Here is a 26,818-nt window from a genome sequence, read left to right as displayed (position 1 = left end):
GACCCTATTTATTTAGGTGCTTATTTGGAGAAAGACGTACCTTCCCGTCTCAATTCAGTTACTTATGGATGAGACACAGGTACTAAAACACTGTGATGTCTTAATATTACGAAAGTATTACAGGCCAAGGGAAGAGGTGCTTGTGAGAAGCAACCACTGCATAGTAACAGCAACATCTGGGGGAGGCAGAAAGACAGCTGCAGTCTCATTTCAATCATAAGAAACCTCTGAATTACTGGGAGACATAGATGATCCTTCCAAGGGTCTGAACATTCCACAGGCCCTTTAAGACGGAATCCAAAGAACCTTTGGAAAAAAGGCTCATAGAGTTGGATTTCAAGCCTCTGGCCACCAGTCCCAGGAAAACCCTCCAGGAGACCAAGTTCCAACGCCTTAACTTTGGGCAGAGGGTTTCCAGCCTCAGGAATGCTCCCACTCTTTTAAGGAAACACCCGTCAGCATCAAGTCCTCTCCTCCAAGCCCGCGGCCGAGAAGCAGCTGCAGTCATCAGTCCCTCACGCACTTGGCCGGAACAGCACCCATCCTCCCCGCCTTGTTTCTCCAGATTAAGCTGCAGTCAGGCTCTGACCGCAAGGTAAGCAACTTCTGCACCCTCCCCACCAGCCTGGCCTCTCCCACACGTAGCTCAAAGCCCTGCCCCTTGCCCACTGGGTCATAAAATCACTCAACTACACAGCAGTGCCTCCTCAAACACACAATCTGCTTGCCATGAAGTAGCACCCATCATGCACACGAGGAGCACCTAGGATTTCTTCTCAAACAAGCAGTTATTTTTAAAAGTTCCTTTACCCAACCAAAAACTATGACCGCACCATGTAACATTTGTTAGAAAAATTAGTTTGGGGACTTCCCTGGTGGCACAGTGGCTAAGAATCCGCCTGCCAAGGCAGGGGACGTAGGTTCAAGCCCTGGTCTGGGAAGATCCCACATACTGCGGAGCAGCTAAGCCCGTGTGCCACAACTACTGAGCCTGTGCTCTAGAGCCTGCGAGCCACAACTACCGAGTCCACATGCCACAACTGCTGAAGCCCGTGCGCCTAGAGCCCATGCTCCACAACAAGAGAAGCCACTGCAATGAAAAGCCCACACACTGCAACAAAGAGTAGCCCCCGCTCGCCCCAACTAGAGAAAGCCCGTGCGCAGCAATGAAGACCCAACGCAGCCAAAAATAAATTTAACCCCCCCCTCAAAAAAAGAGAAATTAGTTTTTTGGGGAAAAAAAAAAACAGGAAGAAAGTTGGCATCCCATCTCTGATCATCACCAGCTTCTAAAATAATTTTACAAATCTTGTAACTTCCGAAAGCAAGACGCTTTGCTCACTCCGCAGTACATCCACTAAATTTGGACACTACTTTCCAAATTTAAAATTAACTTCACAAGCAGCTAAAAAACAACTCAAAAATAAAGACAAGCATTAAATATTACGTAAGGTTTTCTTTTATTTAAAAGATCATTCACAAAATACCATATCCATAGATTTACTTTCTGTCATATAGCTGAATGTGTTAAGTGTTTGGAATTCCATTCTTACATTTAAAAGTCAACTGGATTGCCCAGAAGTTTAGATGAATTTGTTTTGTTCTTAATCTTTTCCACACTGAAGATGTAAGTAGGTCATCTGAAAGCATCAGGTTTGATTACAACCACATAATGCATGTCTTTCTTAAGGTAAGTATTGGTGTTACACAAATGGTTCTTATTTCAGAAGCAAACATGACAGGTGGAAGGAAGGAAAGGAGGGAGAGTTCTGTAAATTGCTGAGACCTGGTGACAAAGACAAAGTAAGAGGGGCCGAGGATGGCAGCTAGTGAGGAGCTACTTTCTAAGCACACTGCGTGGGCCAGCCTGCCCCCGGCCCTCCAGTCATGCTGGTGAGGGTCTCTCTTTTCCGGGGCTCTAGCTGACCCTGAACTGCTCCCAATTGGATGAAGTGGGACTCGGGCGCTCAAGAATTTGTTCACACAGAGGTGTTCAAGCTCAAAAGCTGCTGCCTAGCCTGGGTGAGTGCTGAACACTGTACGTGGCAGTGAACGTCCTAAAGCTGAGAACTAGTGACCTCAAGCCACCTACCAGTTACCTGACAGCTCTGCATAGTCAAATTCTCAATTCATCAAGTGAAAGAGAGTCATTCTAGGCCCATTCTTTCACTCTAAAATTAAGAGATGGTGGGAAGCGCAGTATCTCACTATTACTTGTATCAGGGAACAGATAAACACAGGGAGTGATGCAGAACACACGACAACAGGGGTTTGAGAGGAAGCAGCGTCCGCACTAGGAAGTGAGCCCAGCACCGCGCTACCACCTGCAGTGCCCAATGCACCTCTGCAGCCAGCAGAAAGGAAACCAGACAGCAGTTCGCTACATCCAGCCACAGAGGAGCCTCTAAAACGGCCAGTGAAAGAAGGGAACCAGTTTGGACACGGTATTGAAAGAGCAATAATAAAGCATGTGAACACAGCAGTGTATTCAATTTATCTCCTATGTGCACCCTGCCAGCAGTTCACATTATCTTTTTAGGTTTTGCTGTTTGAAATGTAAGCCTATTCTCCCATCTGGGGAGGGAGTAATGGAGTCAGGACTATCTATAAATAGTTACAGGAAGGAATTTGCAAAGATCAACAGATATTTTATCCTTGTTTTGAAAGCAATGTGTCCCAAATTCTGTATGTTGATAACAGCTGAATAAAAACAAGATGCTATCCAATTTGTGACTTGTTTTTTTTTTTCTTGGAAGCCACAGCAATACAGAACTCAACATGCAGGTTGCTGAGAAAAATCAAAGGAAACGCCCAGTGTGGCTAAAGGAAAAACAGAAAAGCAAAGGAGAGAAATGAAGCAGCATTTCAATATAAAGAACTCCCGCATGGCAGCTGCCTCTGTCCCTCTAGAGAAACTCATGTGCTGGAAAGAAACAAGGAGCGAGAAGGAAAAAGGACAGAAGGAAAATAGGAAAGGAGTGGCAGGAAGGAAAAAAAGAAAAAAAAAAAAGCACAAAACAGGCACTAGGTAGATTCAGCAAAGCCAAGAATGTACTAAAAACCACTTGTTAACTGCTGACATGCACTCACAAGCTCTGTGTTTCCATTGTAAGAAAGGAGGACAAAGGTCAGGCGCAGGAATGGTAACTGCAGGACTGCCGGTCTGGGGGGCAGCCAGGCTGTGCTCTCGCTCGAACCCCCCCCCCCACATCCCATTCCCTCCCAACCGCAAGCTCATTCTTGCTCCTTGTGAACGACTTCCTCTCTGGGCCTGGCTCCCCCGAAGATAGCAGAGTTGGGGTTGGCTACTTGATTGAGGGGCGTTGCAACTGTTCGAGGTTTAAGCTGGAGCCGTGGTCTCTGTGCTCTTTCCTCTGGGGGAGGGAAACACAACATGGCTTACAAATGTGTCACGAGAAGACACCCTTCAGAGCTCCATTTACACGTTCACGTTATCGTCATACCTTCTGTTGGTTCTCTGAAATCCATATTGGGCCCTCGAAGGGGAGGGCCATCTCTGAAACGACTTCCCATTGGGGGGCCTGTTCGCCGGTCACCTGGGCGACTCCCTCCCCTGCCTCCTAAGAAGTCATCCCTGAAGCCTGAAGGAGGAAGATGACATTGAATTATCTTTTAAACTACTGTCTCAAAGCTGATAACATAGCTTGTGTGAATTAAGTTTAATTTTAAATTCTTTAGTTTGTCCAGCATCAAAAGTGCATACAAAATGAGTCCAAACGTGAATCTGTTGGGTAATTTCAATGCTAACAGACTTCTAAAATAAAAAAAGAATCTTAGGAGAGAAAAATAAAACGAGCTGTAAATTCTTAGCTTGCAGGAAAAGTTCATAATATTCTAATATGGCTTAACACAAAAATGCTCAAAGCACGTTTTATTGTTTTCTAATACAATCTATAGAGTTATTAAAAAAGATAAACCTGAAATTTAGAAGTTATAATTTAGAACACAAAATCAAAAGGAAAAAGCTAGATATGAAGACAAAATAAAAATACAAAGTCACCTCTGGGTGACATCCCCCATTTTTCTGTTTCTGCTGCGATTCGGGTGTGGATCATTCTAAAAGCAAAGCACCTGTGTGTAAACAAAGCTGTGATCAGGCCCACTCCCTTCCCAGAGAGGGCGCCAGAGAGCAGGAACCGCAGACCCAACCCACACCTCCTCTGGCTGCAAAGGGTTCCCACACCCCATTCATTTGTGCACCGCTAAAATAATTACCAACAGAAGTAAACTGCATCTCATTTAGAATTAAAAAGTAAGTTGCAATTTGGACTTCCCTGGTGGCGCAGTAGTTAAGAATCCTCCTGCCAATGCAGGAGACACGGGTTTGAGCCCTGGTCTGGGAAGATCCCACATGCCGCGGAGCACCTAAGCCCATGCGCCACAACTACTGAGCCTGAGCTCAAGAGCCCACGAGCCACAACTACTGACGCCCACGCGCCTAGAGCCTGTGCTCCGCAACAAGAGAAGCCACCGCAACGAGAAGCCCACGCACCGCAACGAAGAGAAGCCCCTGCTCACCACAACTAGAGAAAACCCATGCACAGTAACAAAGACCCAACGCAGCGAAAAATAAATAAATAAGTAAATTTATATTAAAAAAGTTACAATTCTCATCAGTGTGAAGAATATCTTCTCAATGGACTTTAAGAACCTTAAGGCTTATTTAGTTTTGCATTTAACTGAAAGTCATAGGGGGAGGTTAAGATAATTAACCTTTTAACAGTATAACCAACTTAACTTTCAGTAAAAATTTAAGCAATAAGACTATAATTAAACAAATGAGCTTGCCCCCTCTGTTTAAGCTCCTGAAGGTGACTATTTTTACTCACTCCAAGGACAGTGCGATTGCTCAAAGCTTTGCAGGAACTTATCCTTGAAGAAGGATCCTGAGCTTGAGAAATATTTTTCTACTAAATAGTTGATTCCCATTATTCATGGATTTCACGTTTGCAAATTTGTCTACTCACTAAAATTTATTTGTAACCCTGAAATCAATACTTGGGGCCTTTCGCTGTCATTCAGACATGCACAGAGCAGTGAAACGTCTGTCACCTGACACATACATTCCCAGCTGAGGGTTGAATGAACCAACACTCTGCCTTGTCTCAGCTCAAACAGTAAACAAGTGTCCTTTTCACAATCTATTTAGTGCCAGGCTTTCTGCTCTTTTGTGCTTTTTGTTAGTGATTTTGCTGTTAAAATAAAACAGCACCCAAACATCATGCTGAAGTGCTGTCTAGTACTCCTAAGTGCAAGGCTGGGATGTGCCTTGTTAGAGAAGCCTCACGCAGGCATGAGTTACAGTGCTGCTGGCCGTGAGTTCATTGTTAATCAATCAACTATATATATTAAACAAGGCGTCTTTAAACACAAACACATAAAGCAAGGTTATGTATTGAATGGCTGACAAAAATATGACCAGAGGCTCACAGGAGCCTGTGTATTTCCTCTATGAGCGATGGCTCCGTATCCGCCAATTTGCTGTTTGCAGTGGTTTTAAAGAACCTAACTACTGTGAATATGGAGAATTAACTATCTGCAATAGTGGGGTTCTTTTGTTCTTTAAGGGTAGCAAGGAATTTTTAAATTGATCAAGTTATCTGAAACTCAGTTCAGAGACTAAATCGAACAATTTCAATTTTAACAAAACAAGTAATGAAAACAATTCTAAGAAGGTTCAGACCAACAGGAGCACTGCTTTGGGGGAAAACCCATTTTGGAAGCATATCATCAAGTATAAGTTTCTTTACAAAATCTTTTCTATCAACCAGAGAGGATACACCATTCATTAAACAAGCTTAATTAGTATTCAAACATTTAACCTGACATTTCCCCCAAACTAAACTGTGTGTACCTTTCCACACTGATTATGAAAGTAAAGTTACTTCCCTCTTAATGAGATTAATTTTTGCTACCAGTGTTTAGCATAAAACAAATTAGCTCACACCCACACTGACAAGGCACATAAACACAACTGCTACTTTGTCCAGGTCCATGAGACAAAATATAGTGGGGAAAAACCCCAAAACCTAGTGTACATTAACATCAAGTGACCACCTCATTTCAAAACTCTTATGATATGAGCGATGGGAAGATTATGGGGGGGGGGGAACCAAGGTTTGACACTAACAATTATCTTTTCATCAAGTTTGATGACAGATTTCTAGGAGGCACACTATTCATGAAAATCTTCTGAGCTTTCTTTACGAAGTTTAGTTTAACACACCGCCTAGGGACTTCCCTGGTGGTCCAGTGGTTAAGACTCCGCACTTCCACTGCAGGGGGCGCGGGTTCGATCCCTAGTGGGAAACTAAGATCCTGCATGCTGCATGGCACGGCCAAAAAAAAAAAAAGATAAAAAATAAATAAAAGCACACTGCCTATTTCTGGTTGACAGGGACTTTCTTATTTGTTTTCTTCTTTATATATTTTTTTGTACTGCTTAAAAAAATTTTTTTTACAATGAGAGTATGTCATTTAAAAAAAGGCATTATTCTAAAGAGTAAAAATGGTCTACCTATACAAATAATGTATATAGGCCGTACCCCACCATGTGTGCACTGCTGGTTTTAGATTATTACCAGAACACTGTAGTTTACACTGGTTGGTGGCAAGGTAGCTTCTCTGGCTATGTTCACTATATGTCTTGCTTCAGAGTAAAAAAGCCCAAGCTAAGCCAGCAGTAGAAAGACATCAGTTCCTTTGGTAACCTCCAAAGCTGTGAGCTCACTGTACTATTTCTACAGTACTAGGAAAGGCAAAACTGGCAGATTGGAGACCACCACTCATCAAGTCACTAACTACTACACCTGAGGTGGCTTTGAGATGACATCTGTTGCATTTTTCAATCAGAGACTAGCTTATACATAAAATTACAGGTTTACTGGATTATACTGTACTTTTATGAATAAGCTCATTTCTGATTGGCTATAGGACTTTTAGGAACTAAATTATTCAACAGATATAAGCAGTAATCTGTTTAGCTAACACAGTACTGGAATGAACTTTTAAAAAATTTCGACTCACAAGACAAGTTCCTCCCATACTTACCAGTTACTTTCTACTGATTTTTGTTTTGATTGGGGGGGGTGATGGGGGGGCAGGCACTAATGATCTCATCTTATGTGGTGGCAAATGCAGAGACAACCTCAAGTTTGTAGGAAAGAAAACAGACTTGTTTTTCATTCTCTACCTTATGGTTACAATGGACATTTTTACCATATGATTTACCTTGATAATTAAAAAAAAAAACAAGTAAAGAGATGAAGAGATGTTTAGGAGATCAACCCTTCAAAGCCTGGCATGCAAACTGACCTCTTGAGTTGACACAAGGAGGCACCCACTGGTATGCTTTGATGAGTTAAGAAAAGCAATGATAAAGTGGATTATGTCCACTTAAGGGACAGGTGCTCCACGCCCTTTAAGAGACAAAGAGGTCATCAGGACTACCTATTACCATCTAAGAGGGAGCCACCAGGAACCATTAGTATGAGGCTTTCTGTAAGCTTCTAGAACCTTCAGACTTCTAGAAATAATAGTACTTCTATTCATGCCATACACACAAGCATCATCAAGGGGCTCCCCTGGGCTAAACCCTGAGAAAGACTCAGCATGAGACACAGGCACATATAAGAACAGTAGACTAAGAAAAGGTAACAAAATAAGGCGGATCAGTCCAACTTGCCCACGATGTGGAAGCTTTCAAGTCCTACCCCAAACACTGAGGTTCTAACAGAGGCTTATTGCATGCCTGGGTACCTTTTCGGACAGTTTCATTTGTGAAAGGAACTAAAGTAGCCCGGCCAGGCGGGCTACTCACAAGAAATGTACAATAGCAGCAAGGCCACCGAAAAGGGAAGTGGTGATACTTTAAATACTGATACCGGAATTGCAGTCATCCCGGGAATCCCATCCACCTCTAGATTCTTGAGAGCCACCCATTCCTGAGGATACACAAAAAAGATAAAGTTGAGGTCGTATCATTACCTTGCTGCACAAACATGGAAAAATTCATTGGGAAGACGTACAACTCATGTGATGGGAAGTTCAATGAAATTATAAGAGTTTTTGCTGCCAACAGGAAGAAAAAAACCCAGGCTTGCAGAAGCATCATCCATTCTTTCTAAGATTTTACACATTTTTAAAAGCTCATAAACACCTATCAGACCTACAAGATAGGAGTTCTTCTGGTAACCTTCAAGAGCTGTAATCAGTGGGCATACAGCAAGTTTTATGCTCAGTTGTAGAAGAGCCAATCACCTCTGTCATCTGGTCCACCTTTCCTGAATCCAAAGCCGCCTTTATCTTGTTTTCTGCCTTCTGCAATGTCCACACGAAGTGACCGGTCACCCAAGAGCTAATAAGTGGAAAACACTGTAAGTACTGGCAAGAAAAAAATCTCAACTACTACCACCACAGAGAAAACCTGAATATACTTACTGCACCATCGTATGTCAAGGCTTCCTTAAGGGAATCCACTTCATCAAATTCTACATAGCAGAATCCTGTAAGAGAAAACAAACCCCCGATTTCCTCAAGGAATTCCGGGTTAAAGATAAGGTGGGATCCCTGTCTGTACCATTTCCCTACATCATAACTACCACTTCTGCTGCATCGAGATGGTAGCAGACTTGCAGAACCTGAAAGAGCGTATTTTACTTTCTAATAAATAGAACTTGACTGGTATTCCTCCCTCTTAATTATATTTTTTCCCCTCTTAATTATATTCTAACAGAAAGTGCTAATCAAATAGGTACTGAAATAGTAGCTGTGTTTTTATAAAGCTTTATGTTTTAACCATAATATTAAAACCTTCTTGGGTCACTGAAGAGCTGTTAGTTCTGACTTCTGAACGACTTTCATATAACCTAACAGGGGCTTTAAGACACAGACTTCAAATTCGATACCAAACATGCTTTGATGGAACAGGCTGAGGGCGCCATTACTTACTACTCAGGTAGCTGGTATAAAACTTGTTTTACAAAGCTAAAAAACATACCCTCGGCCACAAGCACATCCTCCTCAGGATGCTAATTAATTAAAGACAGATGGCCTTGGTGCAGCATGCTTTATTGACAACTTGAGTCTCTAACGCTAGATTCTGACACAGGCCTGTAAGCAGAGGACACTCCAGGCAGAAGAAACCACACCCTCTCTCTCACCTCCAACCTCTGAATAAGCTTTTCCTTCTAGCTGCAACACTCTTGTCCATGCCCTCTCGGTTAAATCTGGGTTAAGCACTCCCCCTGCCCCGTATGCTCACACTGCACCCTGTATCACCACCCTCCCGATCCCCATCCTGTATGACGATTACACTTCACCTTCAAAGCCCACTAGACTGCAAGTGCTTCTAAAGCCTGGGTCCAAACTTTTCCTGTTCGCCATTTGCTTACACAAAGAATGTACTGCTTGGCTGTAGAGTTCCCCGTCCTCCACCCCCAACCATACTCCACCTCCCCATCCATGCCTTTTCCCCTAAGTGGATTCAATGCTTAGAAGAACTGAGAAAACTACTTGCAAGTTCAAAGAGGCAACAAGAGCCTAGTCACTCCAGAGCTCCCACTCATCTCACACTCCAGAGCTGCTGAAACTAAAGATGCCCTTCTATGAGACAATCTCTGCTGCTGCTGACTCAGCCCAAAGGCTGGCTTCACCCACACATTTTTACCTTAAATTTGCATTCTTAACGCTTCCTAGCAGCAGGACTTACTGCTCCAAGCTTAACTGATACATTCTTTTTCACTGTTCGATCACTTACTATAACAAGGCTCCAGGTTCTTAAGTCAGAAGGCTTTCAGAACAACAAAACTATGGAACCGCTCTGCTGAGCAGCACCCCTGCTTCTCCTACAGCCCCACAGCCTGTGTGCCTTTCACGGATGTACTTCTGGGTAAATAAAGCAAACCAAATGCCCTTGTATCTGGCATCACGCACTTAAATACAGGGCACATTTCCCTTTAGGAAGCCTTGGAAGTTGGATAATGCCCATCTGGTTCCTCATTCTTACTCCTCTGCTCAAGAACCTGAAAGACTAACCTACAGACACTAACTTTATCTGAAATTTGAGCCAATCATTTCCCTAAACACATGCTCTGAAATCACAAATGTACAGTGACAACAAGTACTAGGTTACCTTTTGGATTTCATAATAAACTAGATTACAGAAAAACTACCCCCTAAAAATGCAGGAGTCGGCCAAGGTGATATGCACCTGAAAAGTCCTGAGTTTTATCTGTTCATTTCTTTTCTGGTAACTCCTTTTCTGGCAGAGACAGGATTGCTATATAGCTCAGGAAAACACCAGATTTACTTGGGCATATGCCACATATTTCTACAAACTAGATTATGTATAACACTTTCCCCCCCAAATAGAACTGAAGGCCTATGCGTTAAAGCGCTAATAAATGTTTATTTCAACTGCGTGGAGTAGGCAAACGTTCGGAACACTTTCATTGAAACACTTTCATAATTAGAGCCCTCTGGTTTAGACCCTCCTCCCCTTACAATAATGCACAGTAAAAATCCCCCAAACTCACCTTTAAATTTGTCTGTGTCTTTGTCTCTGACTAGCCGTACACTCCTTATGCTGAGATCCTTAAAGATAGCGTCTATGTCGCCCTGCACCGTATTAAAAGGTAGATTTCCTACATATGCTGTGTAGGGGGGCTCTGTGGGCAGCTCCTTCTGGCTACGGGAACCATGGCCACCAGCACTGCCACGGGACCTAGGAGGGGAAACAGACAGGATTCAACTCTGCCCCTGTGTACTTGCCCCAGAGGGCCAAGGAAAATGTCTCCCACTCAGCCACACCACCCAGGCAAAATAATCCTATATAATGTGTACAGTAACATCTCCTTGAAATAATAGAGTATTCCAAAATATTTATGAAAAACATGCTTATTTCTGGATGACAGAAATGTCCACAGAAACACAGAATCTCTGTGAACGTACATTTCCCTGGAGAATCGAATCCAAACATTAACATCCTCCTACAGACAAGTGGTTCTCTCCTATTCACTAAGAATAGGAGAAAAGAACCTAAGCCAATGCCCTCCTTCACACCCGATAACACTAACACACACAGAAATGGAGTGTCCACTTATTACCCTGAAGCTGAAGTTTAACTCATTCACAATACAATTGTTTCTTGCTGATTATAGATAATATGCTCTAATAAAAATTTTAGATTTTGTGCAGCAAGTACTATGTATTGTACATATTACTCTCCACTCCCCCATGCACTACCTTACTGGATCCTCAAACACAAGGTGCATATTACTAATTCATTTAAACGTCAATGTCATTTCCTCAGCTAAGTCAAGAGGTGTTTAGCTTGTCTATGGTTACAGAGCTTAAAAGTGGCAGGACCCTGACTCCACCATATCATGGCTAATCTGCGTACGCACTGGTTTAAATCCGAGCTCTACCACATACTTACTCCACCATATAATCTTGAGGAGTTACTCAATTTCTCTAAGCCTTATTTGGAAAACTGGGTTAATACTAAGAGAGACCTTGAATTATTGAGAAATAACATATGGTGCGTCATACACTGCCTGTCACATAGTTCACATGTGTAGAGTAACAATGACCATAATAACTGCCGTCTAACACCTGAGGTTTACAATGTTTTATAGATAATTTAAAAATAAATGGGACCACCTTCCCCGGTGGCGCAGCGGTTGGGAATCCGCCTGCCAATTCAGGGGACATGGGTTCGAGCCCTGGTCTGGAAAGATCCCACATGCCGTGGAACAACTAAGCCCGTGTGCCACAACTGCTGAGCCTGCACTCTAGAGCCTGCGAGTCACAACTACTGAGCCCACGTGCCGCAACTACTGAGCCCACACGCCTAGAGCCTGTGCTCTGCAACAAGAGAAGCCACTGCAATGACAAGCCCGCGTACCGCAGCAAACAGTAGCCCCCGCTCGCCGCAACTAGAGGAGGCCCATGCACAGCAACGAAGACCCAACTCAGCCAAAAAAAAAAAAACCACAAAAAGCAAACAAACAAATAAATAAATAGGGCCACGGGACTTCCCCCTGGTGGTCCAGTGGTTAAGACTCCACGCTCCCAACGCAGGGGGCCCAGGTTTGATCCCTGGTCAGGGAACTAGATCCCACATAATGCAACTAAGAGCCTGCATGACGCAACTGAGGATCCTGCGTGCCTCAACTAAGACCAACTGCAGCCAAATAAATATTTTAAAAACAAACAAAAAAATAAATGGGGCCATTATACATTTGTCAAAACCCATAGCACAGAATGGACAACACCAAGAGTGAACCCTAATGTTAACTATGGACATTGGGTGATAATGACATTGTCAATGCAGATTCATTGATTGGAACAAATGTACTACTCTGGTGCAGATGTTGGCAGCAGGGGAAGCTGTGCCCCTGTGCATTTGTGAGGGCAGAGGGCATATGGGAACTCTATACTTTCTGATCAATTCTGCTCTGAACCTACATTGCTCTAATAGATGGTCTACTAAATTAATGGGAAGGGAGCTCTTCTTTACATCAATAAGGCTGTCAGCTAAAAAATGTAGGAGGAATCATGTAATTAGAAAACCTCTACTCTGCAACCACCAATGTAGTAGTGACTGATTCAGGCAAGGCTCAAAGGATGCCAAAACACTGATAAAATGAATCTGCCAGTCACTACTGCAACCAGGTAACTGAACTTAGTATCACTAATAATGGGAGAAATTTAAATGTGCCTTCTATTTTGGCACAGATTCTTCAAATATGTAAAAGTCATGAAAGACAAAAAAGGCAGGGGAACTAACGAAATGATAACCAATGCTACATGTGATCTTTGGATCCTGGAACACACAGCCATAAAAGAAAAAGCAGATGGAGAAATCTGAATCTGATGAGTATAAATATTATTGTGAGCATTAAATTTCTTAGGAGTGATTAATTGGTACTGAAGTTAGTAGGATGCCTCTGCTCTCAGGAGAGACAAAGTACTTAGGAGTGAAGTGTCAGGACAGCCATTTATTTTCAAAGGGTTCAGCATAAAGCCATGTGTGCATGCACGAATATATAAAGATAAAGCAAGTGTGAAACTTGTGACATCTACCAGTGTCCATCGTATTGCATTCTTTCAACTTTACTGAAGACTTGAAAAATTTCAAAATAAAATGTTTGCAGAACACAGGAGAAAACAAATTTAAAAGGGGGAGGTGTTGTTTTTCTTTAAGAGACATTTAAAGCAAAAGAGTCTCCTCATATCAGTCAAAAATCTGCTTAAAGTCAACCTTCCTTTCTTTTGGCAGAATATATATTAATACCAGGTCTTCGAAAGTAACTTGATTTTTAAAATTCATATATTGCTAGAAATATCATGAAAGAGATTCCACATCTTGCCTGACACAAATTCCAGATATCTCAAATATTTGATAATAAATACCAGTCTTTAAGACAACGCTTTCTTTTTTTTTTTTAAGCAGAAGAACCAGGCTATGAAGTAATTATTAGATGGCTAAAAATTTTAAGTTTAATTACCTCAGAACTGCTGCTTCCCAACAGAAAAATCCTGCATTCTGTCCTAATACCAGAAAAATAGGCTTACAAGTGAATGTGACTTATTTTGCATTTCAATAACCATAAAACTGGGACTTCCCTGGTGGCGCAGTGGTTAAGAATCCTCTTGCCAGTGCAGGGAACTAGGGCTCGAGCCCTAGCTGGGGAAGATCCCACATGCCGCGGAGCAACTAAGCCGTGCGCCACAACTACTGAGCCCGCGTGCCACAACTACTGAAGCCCACACGCCTAGAGCCTGTGCTCTGCAACAAGAGAAACCACTGCAATGAAGAGTAGCCCCCGCTCGCCGCAACTAGAGAAAGCCCACGCGCAGCAACGAAGACCCAATGCAGCCAAACAAACAAAAAAACCCACCAACAACAAAAAAAACCCATAAAACCTAAAATATTCTCAGTAAGATACTCTTTGGGGCTGGGTACTGAACATATAAAATACAGTATAAACACTTGGAAAACTGTCAAAACAGGGGACCAACTATAATTAAAAACACTTTAAATTCATCTACTCAACATTTATTAAACATCTGGTGGAAAACAGCCCCTTGTCCTGGAATAGCTTACACCTGAGTAGCACATATAAAACATAAATAACTGTAAATGCATACATGCATGTTTGTGTATACATTTACATAGACATGTAAAAAAGCAAAGGGCTACAATGATTTTTTAAAAATTCAACATGAAGGTGAGGATGAAGAAATGATAAATTTGGCAGGTGTCTGTTTGATGAAGCAAGAAAATGGAGGTAGGAAGTCTTGCTAAAAGGGCACATGAGAACTTCTGTGGGGTGCTGGACAGAGGACTGAAAAGATAGGGTCAACCGACCTCTGACTGAGTACAGAAAGCCATGTAAGCAAGCCTTGATAAGGACCGCTGCCCAGGTGAATGCTACTGAGGGGGGGGGGGCACTAGCAAGAATGCAGCAGGATCAGAAGCCAGATCTGTCTTTGCAAAGATAGAAAAATCCTGCTTCAGGCAAGCAGTACTTTAAGAGCTGGAGATGTGGAAAGAGCTAACCCAAGCCCATCAACTTGCTCATTTCACCCTAGCCTCACAAAACTGCCAGTGGCTTAACACTCTAGATTTTTTCAAGACTAACCGATGCAGTCCTCAATACTGCCCTACCTGATGTGGTCAGTTCTACAGGACTTGAGTGGTTTTTAGCTTTTCCTTGAGTAGTTCACTGAAGACATTACAATGCAGTGGGACTGGGGCCAGCCTGGTAGATTTCAATTTATTCACTCTATGAAGAGTCTGCAGTGTGCCAGCAACTTGAGAGACAAGGGTGAAGAAGACAAACCCCAGAGAATGCATATGGACGTAATAAAAGGATACATTCTGTCATCAATCAAATAAAAATGTCAAATGTCAGAAATTCTTTGAGCTAAAATTCTTATGAGATACTTCTGACACTAATTTAAGTTTAGAGGGGACTATTATCTAAATAAGCTATGTTACATGAAAGCACTTTCTAAAACAGGTTAAAAACACAGAAGACACACCTGGCACCTTACTTAGCTTGGTGTAGGACCTCTTCCAAATCACCTCTGTACCTTGGTTTTCTCACCTGTTACTTTATAAATATTTCAAATTTCTATGTTATAAAGGAGTTTGAAATTGACCATAAAAACACTTCACAGAGACTGATTGCTTTACAAAAGTTTAATAATTCTAAAGTGTTATGGGTAAATTAAACACGCTACAGGATACACTGCTTATACAGAAGGAGGCTGACTAACAAGCCATGGATGTAAAGCAGGCAACAGATGAGGCAAAGCTGCAGGCCTGGGCACACACCCCCACCTCCCCACCACCCTGCAATTCAGAATAGAGACCTGAAGGGCTGTGCTGCAAACTCCCAGGCCATATCGCTCCCACTGAGCAATGGGCTTGCCCGCTCATTACTGCTGCACAAAGGGACAGTCTATTGATTTAAAAAAAAAATACGAAAGTTTTAAAGTAATAATCACATCCTCAGTCATTCAGGAAATCCAACTTTCAACTCCAGGTGTGACCAAAATCACACCTGGAGCTACAGACAAATCACGTTTCTTCACTCAAATCAACAAAGTATCTGAATGTCTATTAAATACAGAGCACCATATTGAGGGCACAAACCTAAGACTTGTTCCTACCCTCAAGGAGCTTATAATTCAGCTAAGGGGGTCCAGGCATCTAGAAAGGAGAAATCACATCCCAAGTAAAAGACTGCAGAAAATTCAGGAGACAGCAACAAGCACTGTCTCTGCAGGGTGGAGCAAAAGGCACTTGGACTCTATTTTCCAGGCAGCAGACAAAACACTGAACTCTTAAGATGATAATGTGTGAATAAGCAAAGATATATAGGAGTGAGAGGAAACTGGAGGAATGGCAACTATAAGAAAAAAGAAGAGAAGAGATTATTAGGGCTGGGATTAGAGTCAGTAAGTGGATGAAACAAAATTAAGTGCTCAAGACTTGCTTCCAAAGTGTAAAAGATAATAAAAAATGAAGGCCACATGCTATTATTTCTGGACAAGAATTTTACGAAGATTCCTCGGTGCATTAGAAACTATACAGAATTTAAGTACTGTTGCTGTCATTCTTAAAACTTTAAGACCAGTGCCAAGATACCATGACTATAGAGTATTAACCTCTCTTTGGTATTTGGAACATTAGGTGCTCTCCCTCTATTACTTCTAGGTGATAACTGAGTTCGTTTCATTGGGGCTGATCAACAACTTTGGTCTTTCATGTGCCACCTAGAGCTTATTAGCATATATCACATGGCCTGAGGCACTATCCTAGATCCTACATAAAATCACAGTAAGACTACCTTTATGAGAATAAAATCCAAGTAAGCAACAAAGACAAAATCCTCTGAGCATGCAGAAAGAAAGAAAGATCAAAATGTGTAACCTACTTGGTTTCTAGACAATAATCAAAAAAGGTTAGGCTCTCAAAAGCCAAGCCCTTATTTCATAAACACCCTTTTACACTACCTATTAACATCTTACATTAGGAAGATACACTGGTTACAATCACAGAACCAACATCAATACATTACCAACTAATTCATTACTAACTAGTTCAGTTTATTCAGATTTTCCTAGCTTTCACCTAATGTCCTTTTCCTGTCCCAGGATCCCATCCAAGATGCCACATTACATTTTAGTTGTAACTTAGGTTTTAAAAAACTAGTCCAATGAACTTGGATTAAAGACCCTTCAGTTCCAAGCAGATCTTCCTCTAAGTGTATGTATTTTCCAAGGCCTTCAATTAGCACTCAAAATTAAATCCCTTTATCTTGACAACTGTCATTCCTACAGGATGTGCATGAAAGCCTCTGAAAGTTTCTGGTAAACACTGGGGGTGGGGAGGGAGCAGTGTCTATGGTGAATTCTTCAATGAGCCCTATTTCAAGGAGCTCTTTTCTGCTGTGAATGGGAACTTAATAATTCAATCACATCGGTAAGATATAAAAAGCAATGCAGAGAAATGCAAAGTTGTTCTGAGGCAGGAGCTCCTGTCTTGTTCACTGCTTTATCTCCAAAACTATTACAATATCTGAGACTTAGGGTGGAAGGAATGAAGCCACAGGCCTACCAACTACTTTAGGGCTGCCAGTAACTTCTTCACCAATGTGGGTACGCTTATTTGGAAAAAAATTTAGATTATAAGAGAGGGTTACATGTATTCAGAAGACATCCCCAATTATGTACTTAAGTTTTTTGTTTTTTTTTTTTTTTTTTTTTTTTGCGGTATGGGGGCCTCTCACCGCTGTGGCTTCTCCCATTGCAGAGGCTCCGGACGCGCAGGCTCAGCGGCCATGGCTCACGGGCCCAGCCACTCCGCGGTATGTGGGATCCTCCTGGACTGGGGCACGAACCTGCGTCCCCTGCATCGGCAGGCAGACTCTCAACCACTGCGCCACCAGGGAAGCCCTGTATTTAAGTATTTTTCAAAAAATTTTCAGGCTGTGTACAACAAGAAATACATTTTACATCACAACTTAATACATGCATACATTCCTGCATGTTAACTACACAAATTAATTTTAAAAAGCTTGCCAACAGTACTAACTCATAGTATAATGCACACTATTGTCTATTCTATTTCACCTTAAAAGATGCTTACCAGGACCCACACTAAGTTGATTTCATCATCTCCCAACAGGACACAACAGGCAGTTTGAAAGCCTTGTTTTAGATGAATAGTGAACACGAAAGGGACTTCTGGTTTACAGAGTCTTTTAGGGAACTTTTCTTACTGGGAAAAGGTACTTATCATAATGAACTAAAATTCTGGACTCCTAACATGAAAGGAAAGAAATGCGCTTAGTAATTTAATAACTTCATATGGGTGAAAAAGGTTATTCAATCCAAAAGTTCCAGATTTGGACTTCCCTGGTGGCGCATTGGTTGAGAATCTGCCTGCCAATGCAGGGGACATGGGTTCGAGCCCTGGTCCGGGAAGATCCCACATGCCACAGAGCAACTAAGCCCGTGTGCCACAACTACTGAGCGTGCGCTCTAGAGCCCGCATGCCACAACTACTGAGCCCATGCTCCGCATCAAGAGAAGCCACTGCAATGGGAAGCCCGCGCACCGCAAGAGTCACCTCCGCTCACCGCAACTAGAGAAAACCTGTGCGCAGCAACGAAGACCCAATGCAACCAAAAATAAAAATATAAAAAATAATAAATACATTTATTTTAAAAATCTTTAACTATTAGGTAAAATGAGCAACTGGTAAATTCCAATCTAGACTATACTGAGGTTCCTCCGTTAACAGAAAATCAGTTAAAGTAACAATTCTTTGCATTTTCAGACGGCCTCTAAAAGCACCAAAATGTACTTCCTTTGGTTCTGGCTCTGCCCCCGCAGAGCCAAACCTTTCTGGCTGTAGTATCCCTGTTAAGTCAAAGAGAGCAAACACATACACCGATCCTGCCATTGGCCTTCGCATGAATCAGGCCGGGGCACCAAACTGCACTATTACTCATGCATTTGCAGTATTAAAAAAAAAGGGGGGGGTGGATTCCCTAATGGTCCAGTGGTTAGCAGTCCACGCTTTCACCCAGGTTCGATCCCTGGTGGAGGAACAAAGATCCGACAAGCCTCATGGCGCAGCCAAAAAAAAAAAAGCCACCTTCTGCAAAGAATGTTTTTGATAAAGTGGTAAAAATGATTAATTTTATTAAATACTGACCCACTTTTAAAATATTCCGTTACAAAATGGGAATGAAGCACTTCTGTTGCTTACAGAAGTACATGGTTATCTCCAGGAAAGGCACTCCTGCAAGTGAGTTACAAGCTGAACTAGCTATTCTTTTCATGGAACACCATTTTTACCTGAAAGAACTGACTAACTATGGTTCAGACTCGGATGCTACATAGACATTTTCTTGTAAATGAAGTGAGCCTGTCACTTCAAGGAAAACAACAGTATTGTCTGCTGCGAATGACAAAATCGCAGGCTTTCAAGCAAAAACCAGAATTTTAGAAAACTTTTATCTATCAATATAAGCTTGACAGTCTCCCAATACCTGAAAATTTTCTGATGAAACTGATGGTGACATTAATGAACATGATTTTTGATACTGTATAGTGAAATGCTTCAACATTTGGAAGAGCTACATAACTCAGTGAACTGGTATTTTCCAAATGACCAAAGTATCATGTTACAAAAAAAAAAAAAAACCAATGTACAGCTGGGCTTCCCTGGTGGCGCAGTGGTTAAGAATCTGCCTGCCAATGCAAGGGACACAGGTTTGAGCCCTGGCCAGGGAAGATCCCACATGCCGCGGAGCAACTAAGCCCGTGTGCCACAACTACTGAAGCCCACGCTCCACAACAAGAGAAGCCACGACAATGAGAAGCTCACGCACCACAACGAAGAGTAGCCCCTGCTCACCGCAACTAGAGAAAGCTTGCGCACAGCAACAAAGACCCAATACAGCCAAAAAAAAAAAAAAAAGCACAGTAAAAGATCCACACAAAATATAAGATAGATCTATGGATTTTAATGTAAGAGTATTAAAAGTTTATTGTTACAACTAACTTTTATGGAAATTACCACCTGTCAAGTTTTGGTACAGTCACAAGAGTATCTACAATTATCTGAAAAGGCTATTAAAAAGTCCTCCCACTTCCAACTACTTACCTATGTAAGGCTGGATTTTCTTCATATATGTCAACCAAACAACCTACCTCAAGAGTGAATACAGAAGCAGCTATGAGAAACGAGCTGTCTTCTACTCAGCCAGATATTCAAAAGGCTCCAGGGAATTCCCTGGCGGTCCAGTTGCTAGGACTCCTTGCTTTCACTGCCAAGGGCCCAGGTTCAATTCATAGTCAGGGGAACTAAGATACCAGAAGCCCCGCGGTGCGGCCAAAAAAAAAAAAGGGGGGTGGGTGGGTGGCTCCAAAAATGCAACTGATTATTTCAATTAGAGAACTGTGTGCAGAGCGAGGGAGATCACCAGCTACATCTATCCTATACTGGAGTGCAATGAAGGTACTATGTTTTCAGTAGAGTATCAACATACTGAAGCACATCCAGAGGGTCCTATCAAGAACATTTTAAAAACCATCATATGGTTGGCAAACTTAAAAAAAATAGGATGTTCAATTATTTAAAAAGACAACCTAGACATTACAGCTGCTAAGTGCAATCAAAATCAAGTGGTCACTTACTTCGTGCCGAGTGTGCAGGTCTAACCAGCTGCACAAATGATGAAAAGGTAAAGATGCATGGCATGGTCTTTTGCCCAACACTCTTCCATTTCTAGCAGAAGCTGGAAACTGGAAGGTGGATCTGATCTAGGACTGACCATGCCCCCCCACACCCCCAGCCAAACATTCTGCTTTGTATGTTCCAAGTTTCTGGGAAGACTTCTTGAATTTGTGTAAAGTCTTTCCAGAACACTAAGGTTAATTTCAAACAGAAATATAAATTTTGAAAGTATGCGAAAAAAAATTTTTTTTTTAAGAAATCTCAGAAGCATTTAACTATTCCAAGCATGAGTTCTGTTACAAACCAACAATGTACAAGGATGAATTACTTGGGCTTCCCTGGTGGCGCAGTGGTTGAGAGTCCACCTGCCAATGCAGGGGACACAGGTTCGTGCCCCAGTCCGGGAAGATCCCACATGCCGGGGAGCGGCTGGGCCCGTAAGCCATGGTCGCTGAGCCCGCGCGTCCGGAGCCTGTGCTCCGCAACGGGAGAGGCCACAGCAGTGAGAGGCCCGCGTACCGCACAAAAAAAAAAAAAAAAAAAAGAATGAATTACTTGGTGGGACTTCCCTGGTGGCACAGTGGTTAAGAATCTGCTTGCCAATGCAGAAGACACGCGTTTGAGCCCTGGTCCGGGAAGATCCCACAAGCCATGGAGCAACTAAGCCCGTGCACCTGCAGTCTAGAGCCCTCGAGCCACAACTATTGAGCCGGAGTGCCACAACTACTGAAGCCCATGCGCCTAGAGCCCATGCTCCGCAACAAGCTACCGCAATGAGAAGCCCGCGCACTGCAATGAAAGAGAAAGCCTGTGCTCAGCAACTAAGAGCCAAAGCAGCCAATAAATAAATGAATAAAAAGAATGAATTACTTGGTACTAATTTACCATACTTATGGTATTACATTATAAATGCTTTATGCCTATAAACTGAACAGCTTTCCCTTTATTGGCTTTAGAAATATAGACAGGAAAATAAAAACTCACTCCATCTAACCCTCAACAGAAATTTTCCCACTCTAACTCCAAAGGAATTATTTTAAGAATTAAAAAATTATAAATTGGACTTCCCTCGTGGTGCAGTGGTTAAGAATCTGCCTGCCAATGCAGGGGACACAGGTTTGAGTCCTGGTCTGGGAAGATCCCACATGCCGCAGAGCAACTAAGCCCGTGGGCCACAACTACTGAGTCTGTGCTCTAGAGCCTGCAACCCACAACTACAGAGCCCATGTGCCACAACTACTGAACCCGCATGCCTAGAGCCTGTGCTCCACAACAAGAGAAGCCACCGCACCGCAACAAAAGAGTAGCCCCCTCTCGCCGCAACTAGAGAAAGCCCGTGCGCAGCAATGAAGACCCAACGCAGCCAAAAATAAATAAATTTTTAAAAATTAGAAATCAACAGCTATCAAATATTAAGCATTTTTAATGGACCAAATACTGTGCTGCACAGTTTAACATCTCATTTAATACTCCCCAACAGCCCTATAGAGGAGTTTCTATCTTATATGCAGGGAAAGTGAGGCTCAGAGAGGTAAAGAAACTTGTCCAGATCATACTGCTCATACACAGCCAAGAGGACACTTAAGCTCTGGTCTGCCTGATTCTAAAGCCAGGGCTTCTGCCTGAACATCTGACATCTCAGAGATCTCTTGGTAAAACCAAGTATTTGTGGTAACAACACTTCGCAAAGAGGACAATGACTTGGAATCAAGCACTGGGAGACTGAGTGGAGAGAAGGATGACAGTAAACCCAAACAACTTGCCATGTGATAGGTAAACAGGATTTTAGAATATGCCTTTCAACACCTTTACAGATCCTGTTATAAGTGAAACTAGCTAGCTTTTATACACTTTCTTCCCCATTTTAAGGCTTAAGATATCCTTAGAAATTTAGACAGAGATGCCAAGCTTAAATTCTATAAGACTCGAAGATTAGAATTCTAAATCCCCTAACTGGAACCTAATAAAGAATATTTAATTTTGTAGCTTAATCAATTTTTAGCAGGTACCATTTCAGTAATATCAATTCTTGCTAATTCCAAGTTCCAATCTAATTCTCAGGATTGATGCTACTTTTAGGTTAAGCACTCAAAAGGCCTTTTACAGTTAAAAATGTAAAATCAGTGTTACTCTCCACTTTACTGTCAATAGCAAATGAAAAACTGGAACCCCACAAAGATAATTTAGCAAAGTGAAAAACCAAATACATTCAAGATATGGTACAATCAACTCCTGATAATTTGGAATTTTGTTTTGACTTGCTTTCTGAGCAACAATGCAGTCCCTGGTTCTCTCCTCTGCTGCAGGCGACATGCCTCTATAGGCTGGGGAAATAAAGCAGTTGTTCAGTATTGCTTCCTGACAACCGTACTGGTTATTACACACAACTACAAAATAAACTTACGGGGAATGTATAATTATTAAAACCCAAGTTCTTGGTTTTTTTTTTTTATTAAATGAGAAGACCCTTCTTTTTTTTAATTAATTTATTTTTATTTATTTTATTTTTGGCTGCGTTGGGTCTTTGTTTCTGCATACGGGCTTTCTCTAGTTGCAGTGAGCAGGGGCTACCTTCCTTGCAGTGTGCAGGCTTCTCATTGCGGTGGCTTCTCTTGTTGAGGAGCACAGGCTCTAGGCGCGTGGGCTTCAGTAGTTATGGCTCGCAGGCTCTAGAGTGCAGGCTCAGTAGTTGTGGCCCAAGGACTTAGTTGCTCCGCGGCATGTGGGATCTTCCCAGGCCAGGGCTTGAACCCATGTCCCCTGCATTGGCAGGTGGATTCTTAACCACTGCAGGGAAGCCCCTTGACTCTATATTTCAAACCTGCCATTCCTTTCACCTGTGACCCAAGTTGCTTAGAGTTGAGACATCTTATCTACCTAAGGTGTTTTAGACTAGTGAGAAGTTGCCTTACAAAAGTACCAAACAGGGACTTCCCTGTTGGCGCAGTGGTTAAGAATCCACCTGCCAATGCAGGGGACACGGGTTCGAGCCCTGGGCCGGGAAGATCCCACATGCCACAGAGCAACTAAGCCCGTGCGCCACAACTACGGAGCCTGCACTCTAGAGCCCTAGAGCCACAACTACTGAGCCTGTGTGCCACAACTACTGAAGCCCACGTGCCTAGAGCCCGTGCTCTGCAACAAGAGAAGCCACCGCAGTGAGTAGCCCACGCACTGCAATGAAGAGCAGCCCTCACTCGCCGCAACCACAGAAAGCCCGCGCGCAGCAACGAAGACCCAACGCAACCAAAAATAAATAAATAAATTAAAAAACAAAAAGCACCAAACAAAGCAATACAAGACCAGCTTTCCATAGGTGGTAATCGTCTATAATGCTTAAGCTTCTATCTGAACATAAACAAACAGCACTGAGACACGTACTGATGTGAACATAATTCAAAACTCAAAATTATCATTGAAGAATATCTGGTCAACTATCCTATCACCTTGCTAAATTTCAAAGATTCCAATAACTGATAACTTTCGACCTCATGAAGTTAAAATAATATTAACTATCTGGAATAGGAAAGCTTTGGCACAGATCACATCACTACATGTCTAGTCCTCTGTGAAGTTTCCTGACTCACCTGTGACACCGCCTCAAAGAACACACAAATTCACCGACAGGTTCTAAAAACTACTTTTTGGCAATCTGAGCAGTATTTCCTATGTACTTTTACATGAAGATGAAGTGGAAAATTCTGAGAAGGTAAGATGTAGAAGGTGCTTAATAGTAAAAGGACTTTTTATGAGGAAGCTTAGGAGATGTATCATGCCAGCTACTATTCTCTTATACAAGTTTTTGGAGTACATCTGGGTAAATGGCTAACAGTGTCCTCGTCTTTTGATATTCTGATAAATAAATGGCATCTTAAAAGAGAATTTTACTTTTGATCAACTTCTATTGTTCAAGGTACTCCAACTGTCAAAATTTGATATCCACCGAAAGTCTAACTCGAACACCTCTAGTCACCAGAACAGCTGGTAAATTTGTCAAAAGGCAGAATTAAAAAATAATAATAAAAAAAATCCCCAGGCTCTGTATAATATGACTAACACTGTAGTTCCAAACCAACTAAAATTCCTTGGAACTGCCTTAATCTGAACTACTCTGTTTAAGAGTTTTCCTGGGTACTTCCAAATGCTTTTTGAAACTAGGAAGGAAAAAAAAAATCCTAGTTATTAAATTTCAAGATGACTGACGTACAAATTTGATGTCTAGAAACCTACCCCCAAAGCATTAACTTTACATGTAATCCAACATCTATTTCTTTTTTATTAGTAAAGTATTCTTTGAAGTAACAGGTGGCTCCACCTCCCCCAACTTCCATGTCCCCAACTTTCATGAATGATACTGGGTACACTCCCGCACCCAAACAAGCTTTTATTTGAGCCATTCCCAAACCAAGGTATTAAAAGATCATTCTTCACCAAACAAAGATACTTTTAGGATTGAAACCCAGGAGACTGGACACCTCAGTAGGTACTATTGTGGTGTTATCCTGGGAAAGTAATCCTTTCTGTGAATCACACAAAGGCCAAGTGTGCCCTTGACAAACAACAAGATGTTTACAGCCTATCTTCTAAATTCTGTATGAGGTAACTTGTGGCTAAAAAGAAATAATCTAGGGCGGGTTCCTGGAATTGAACACCATAAGCTTTTCCTTCACTAGTCAGGGATCTTTCTTTTAAACAAGGTGCCTCAATTACATATAGCCTGTGTATGACCAGAATCAGAACGAAGCTAAATGCGATTCCTTCTCCAGGTCTGGAGAAACCAGGGAGAATAACATCTTCTGCCAGTAGGCACGTAGCACTTGTCAACAAGGCACTCTGATCTAAGAAAGGATAAATACAATGCTATGATGTGTATGTTCTGGTTGGTCTCCCCCGACCCCGGGGTGAATCGAACTATTCCAGGGCTCCAGCTGCCAAATCCCAGCCTCACACCCGTAAAGGGATGGGAATCGCCCCTCTCTCGGCCTTCCGATCATACCAAGCCCGCTGGTCTCCTGGCGAAAGGGGCCAGGGGGCCTGCAGCGCAGGCTGACAACAGGAAGCCGCGGCCGGGACCGGGACTGGAGCGGGGCAGGCCGCGGCCCCCACCCCCGCGCTGCAGCACAGCCCCGCGCCGGCCCCGCCGTACTGGGGGATGGGGCTGGAAGCGGGAGCTCGTCCTACCGGGCACTCAGCGCCGCTGCGGCCTGGCCCTGCGACCGAGGCAGAGGAAAGACACATCGTAGGCGGCGGGGGAGGGGTGGCACAGAGAGGGATCTGTCCCGCGAGCAAAACCCGGGGAGCCTAACCGCCGCCGCACCCTCCCCGAGCGCGCCATTTCCAGACCCCACTCCTCCCGGCGCCTCTACGAGGCCTCAGTCGGCCCAGCCGGGCCCCTACCGCTCGCCGCCCCTTGCTGTGCGCGCGAGAAGGCCGCGGGCCAGGGGCCCCTGACTCCGCCCGCCTCTCGCGCCCGGCCGGGGCCCGCGCACGCCCGCCTCACCCTCTGCCGCCGCCGAAGCTGCTGTAGGCCCGATCGTCGTAGGTATCGAAGTCCGCCATTTGCCGTCTCCGCTCCGAGAGGAACCAGGGTGAGCGAGGAAGGACCCCGCAATATAACTCCCCCCGCCCCGCCGCCGGGGCTGTCCGCCGCACCGCCTGATCGCAAATCGCACGCACGCACGCTCGCGTGCGCGCACGTACGCCGCGCCGGGTCTGGGCTGGCTGGTCTTTGGCAGCCCGGCGCGTTTTGCGGCCCACGTGGTGCGGCGGCGCGTTGGCTCGGCTCCTGCCCTGGCGCTCCGGCCCATTGTGTGCTAGCTCTGAGGCTTCACCCGCGGCCGCCTCCTGCCCCTGCCCCGCCCCGCCCCACCCTTGGACGTGAGCCTTGCCCTACCAGCCGAACCTCCTGTGGCTCCTTCCGCGCGCTGCGAAGGCCCCGCCCCGGGCTGGCCTTGGAATCTGCGCCGGGCTCGCGGTGTTTTCTGTCGCCTAGCTTCCGAACTCCAGACCTGGCAGGGACGCCAGAGGTCTCCTCCGCTTGGTGGGGGGGTGGGGGGTGGGGAGGTGGCGGGGAGGTCCCACTCCGACACTTACACGGTGGGGGCGGAGAGGTCCCACTCCGACACCTACACGGCCAGGGCGTCGCTTGCTAACACCAAAGAAAGGTCTACCTCCCCCAGGACGGAGACCCCGCAGAGCTGAGCATTTGTTGAGAATGCACAGGGGGCGAAAGGCCTGGAAGGGTGAGATTGGGGTCAGCATCTGAGCGTGTGAGGCAATGGGGATGCCCTTATTGAATCCTGCCTTCAAGGATCTACTTGCCACCTGGGTATTGGTGGTGGGGAAGGGGTGTTGAGATTGGAGTATAGCTTGTCGTTGAACCTGCGAGCGAGTTGGTGCATCTTACTTTTGGAAGAAAATTCTATCCTGACGTGAAGTCCATCTAGCAATCACGAAGAATGGATGTGCAATGAGAATTCATTACACTGGTAATTTCTCCAGTTTGTGATTGAGATTGTGGTAATATTGGAT

General features: G+C 43.6%; 1 protein-coding gene across 2 annotated transcripts; it reads right to left on the bottom strand.

Moving 5' to 3' along the window:
- Positions 1-1,436: 1,436 nt before the first annotated feature.
- Positions 1,437-25,923, bottom strand: EIF4H (eukaryotic translation initiation factor 4H). Of its 2 annotated transcripts, XM_082670162.1 has the most exons (7): positions 25,788-25,923; positions 10,557-10,744; positions 8,461-8,525; positions 8,281-8,377; positions 7,905-7,964; positions 3,465-3,602; positions 1,437-3,374 (listed from the first exon to the last, which is right to left on the bottom strand). In XM_082670162.1, exons 1-7 carry the CDS (start codon positions 25,844-25,846, stop codon positions 3,235-3,237), a joined length of 747 nt encoding a protein of 248 aa, XP_082526288.1. In that variant the 5' UTR covers positions 25,847-25,923; the 3' UTR covers positions 1,437-3,234. The 2 variants fall into 2 exon arrangements, with proteins under 2 accessions (XP_082526288.1, XP_082526289.1); XM_082670163.1 differs by lacking the exon at positions 7,905-7,964.
- Between the last annotated feature and the right edge of the window lie 895 nt (positions 25,924-26,818).

This window comes from Grampus griseus, assembly GCF_964374135.1.
Source record: "Grampus griseus genome assembly, chromosome: 14".
Taxonomy (NCBI): domain Eukaryota; kingdom Metazoa; phylum Chordata; class Mammalia; order Artiodactyla; family Delphinidae; genus Grampus; species Grampus griseus.
Note: the sequence above shows the minus strand (reverse complement) of the source record. Positions and strands in the feature narration are given on the sequence as shown.

What these genes read in the sequence shown, in the direction of transcription:
- EIF4H (XM_082670162.1), bottom strand. Translation starts at nt 25,846, where the DNA reads ATGGCGGACTTCGATACCTACGACGATCGGGCCTACAGCAGCTTCGGC. An exon ending in AGCTTCGGCGGCGGCAGAGG is followed by an intron (nt 10,745 to 25,787) that starts GTGAGGCGGGCG and finishes TTCCCCTCCTAG; the next exon opens with GTCCCGTGGCAGTGCTGGTG. An exon ending in AGACACAGACAAATTTAAAG is followed by an intron (nt 8,526 to 10,556) that starts GTGAGTTTGGGG and finishes TTTCTCTTACAG; the next exon opens with GATTCTGCTATGTAGAATTT.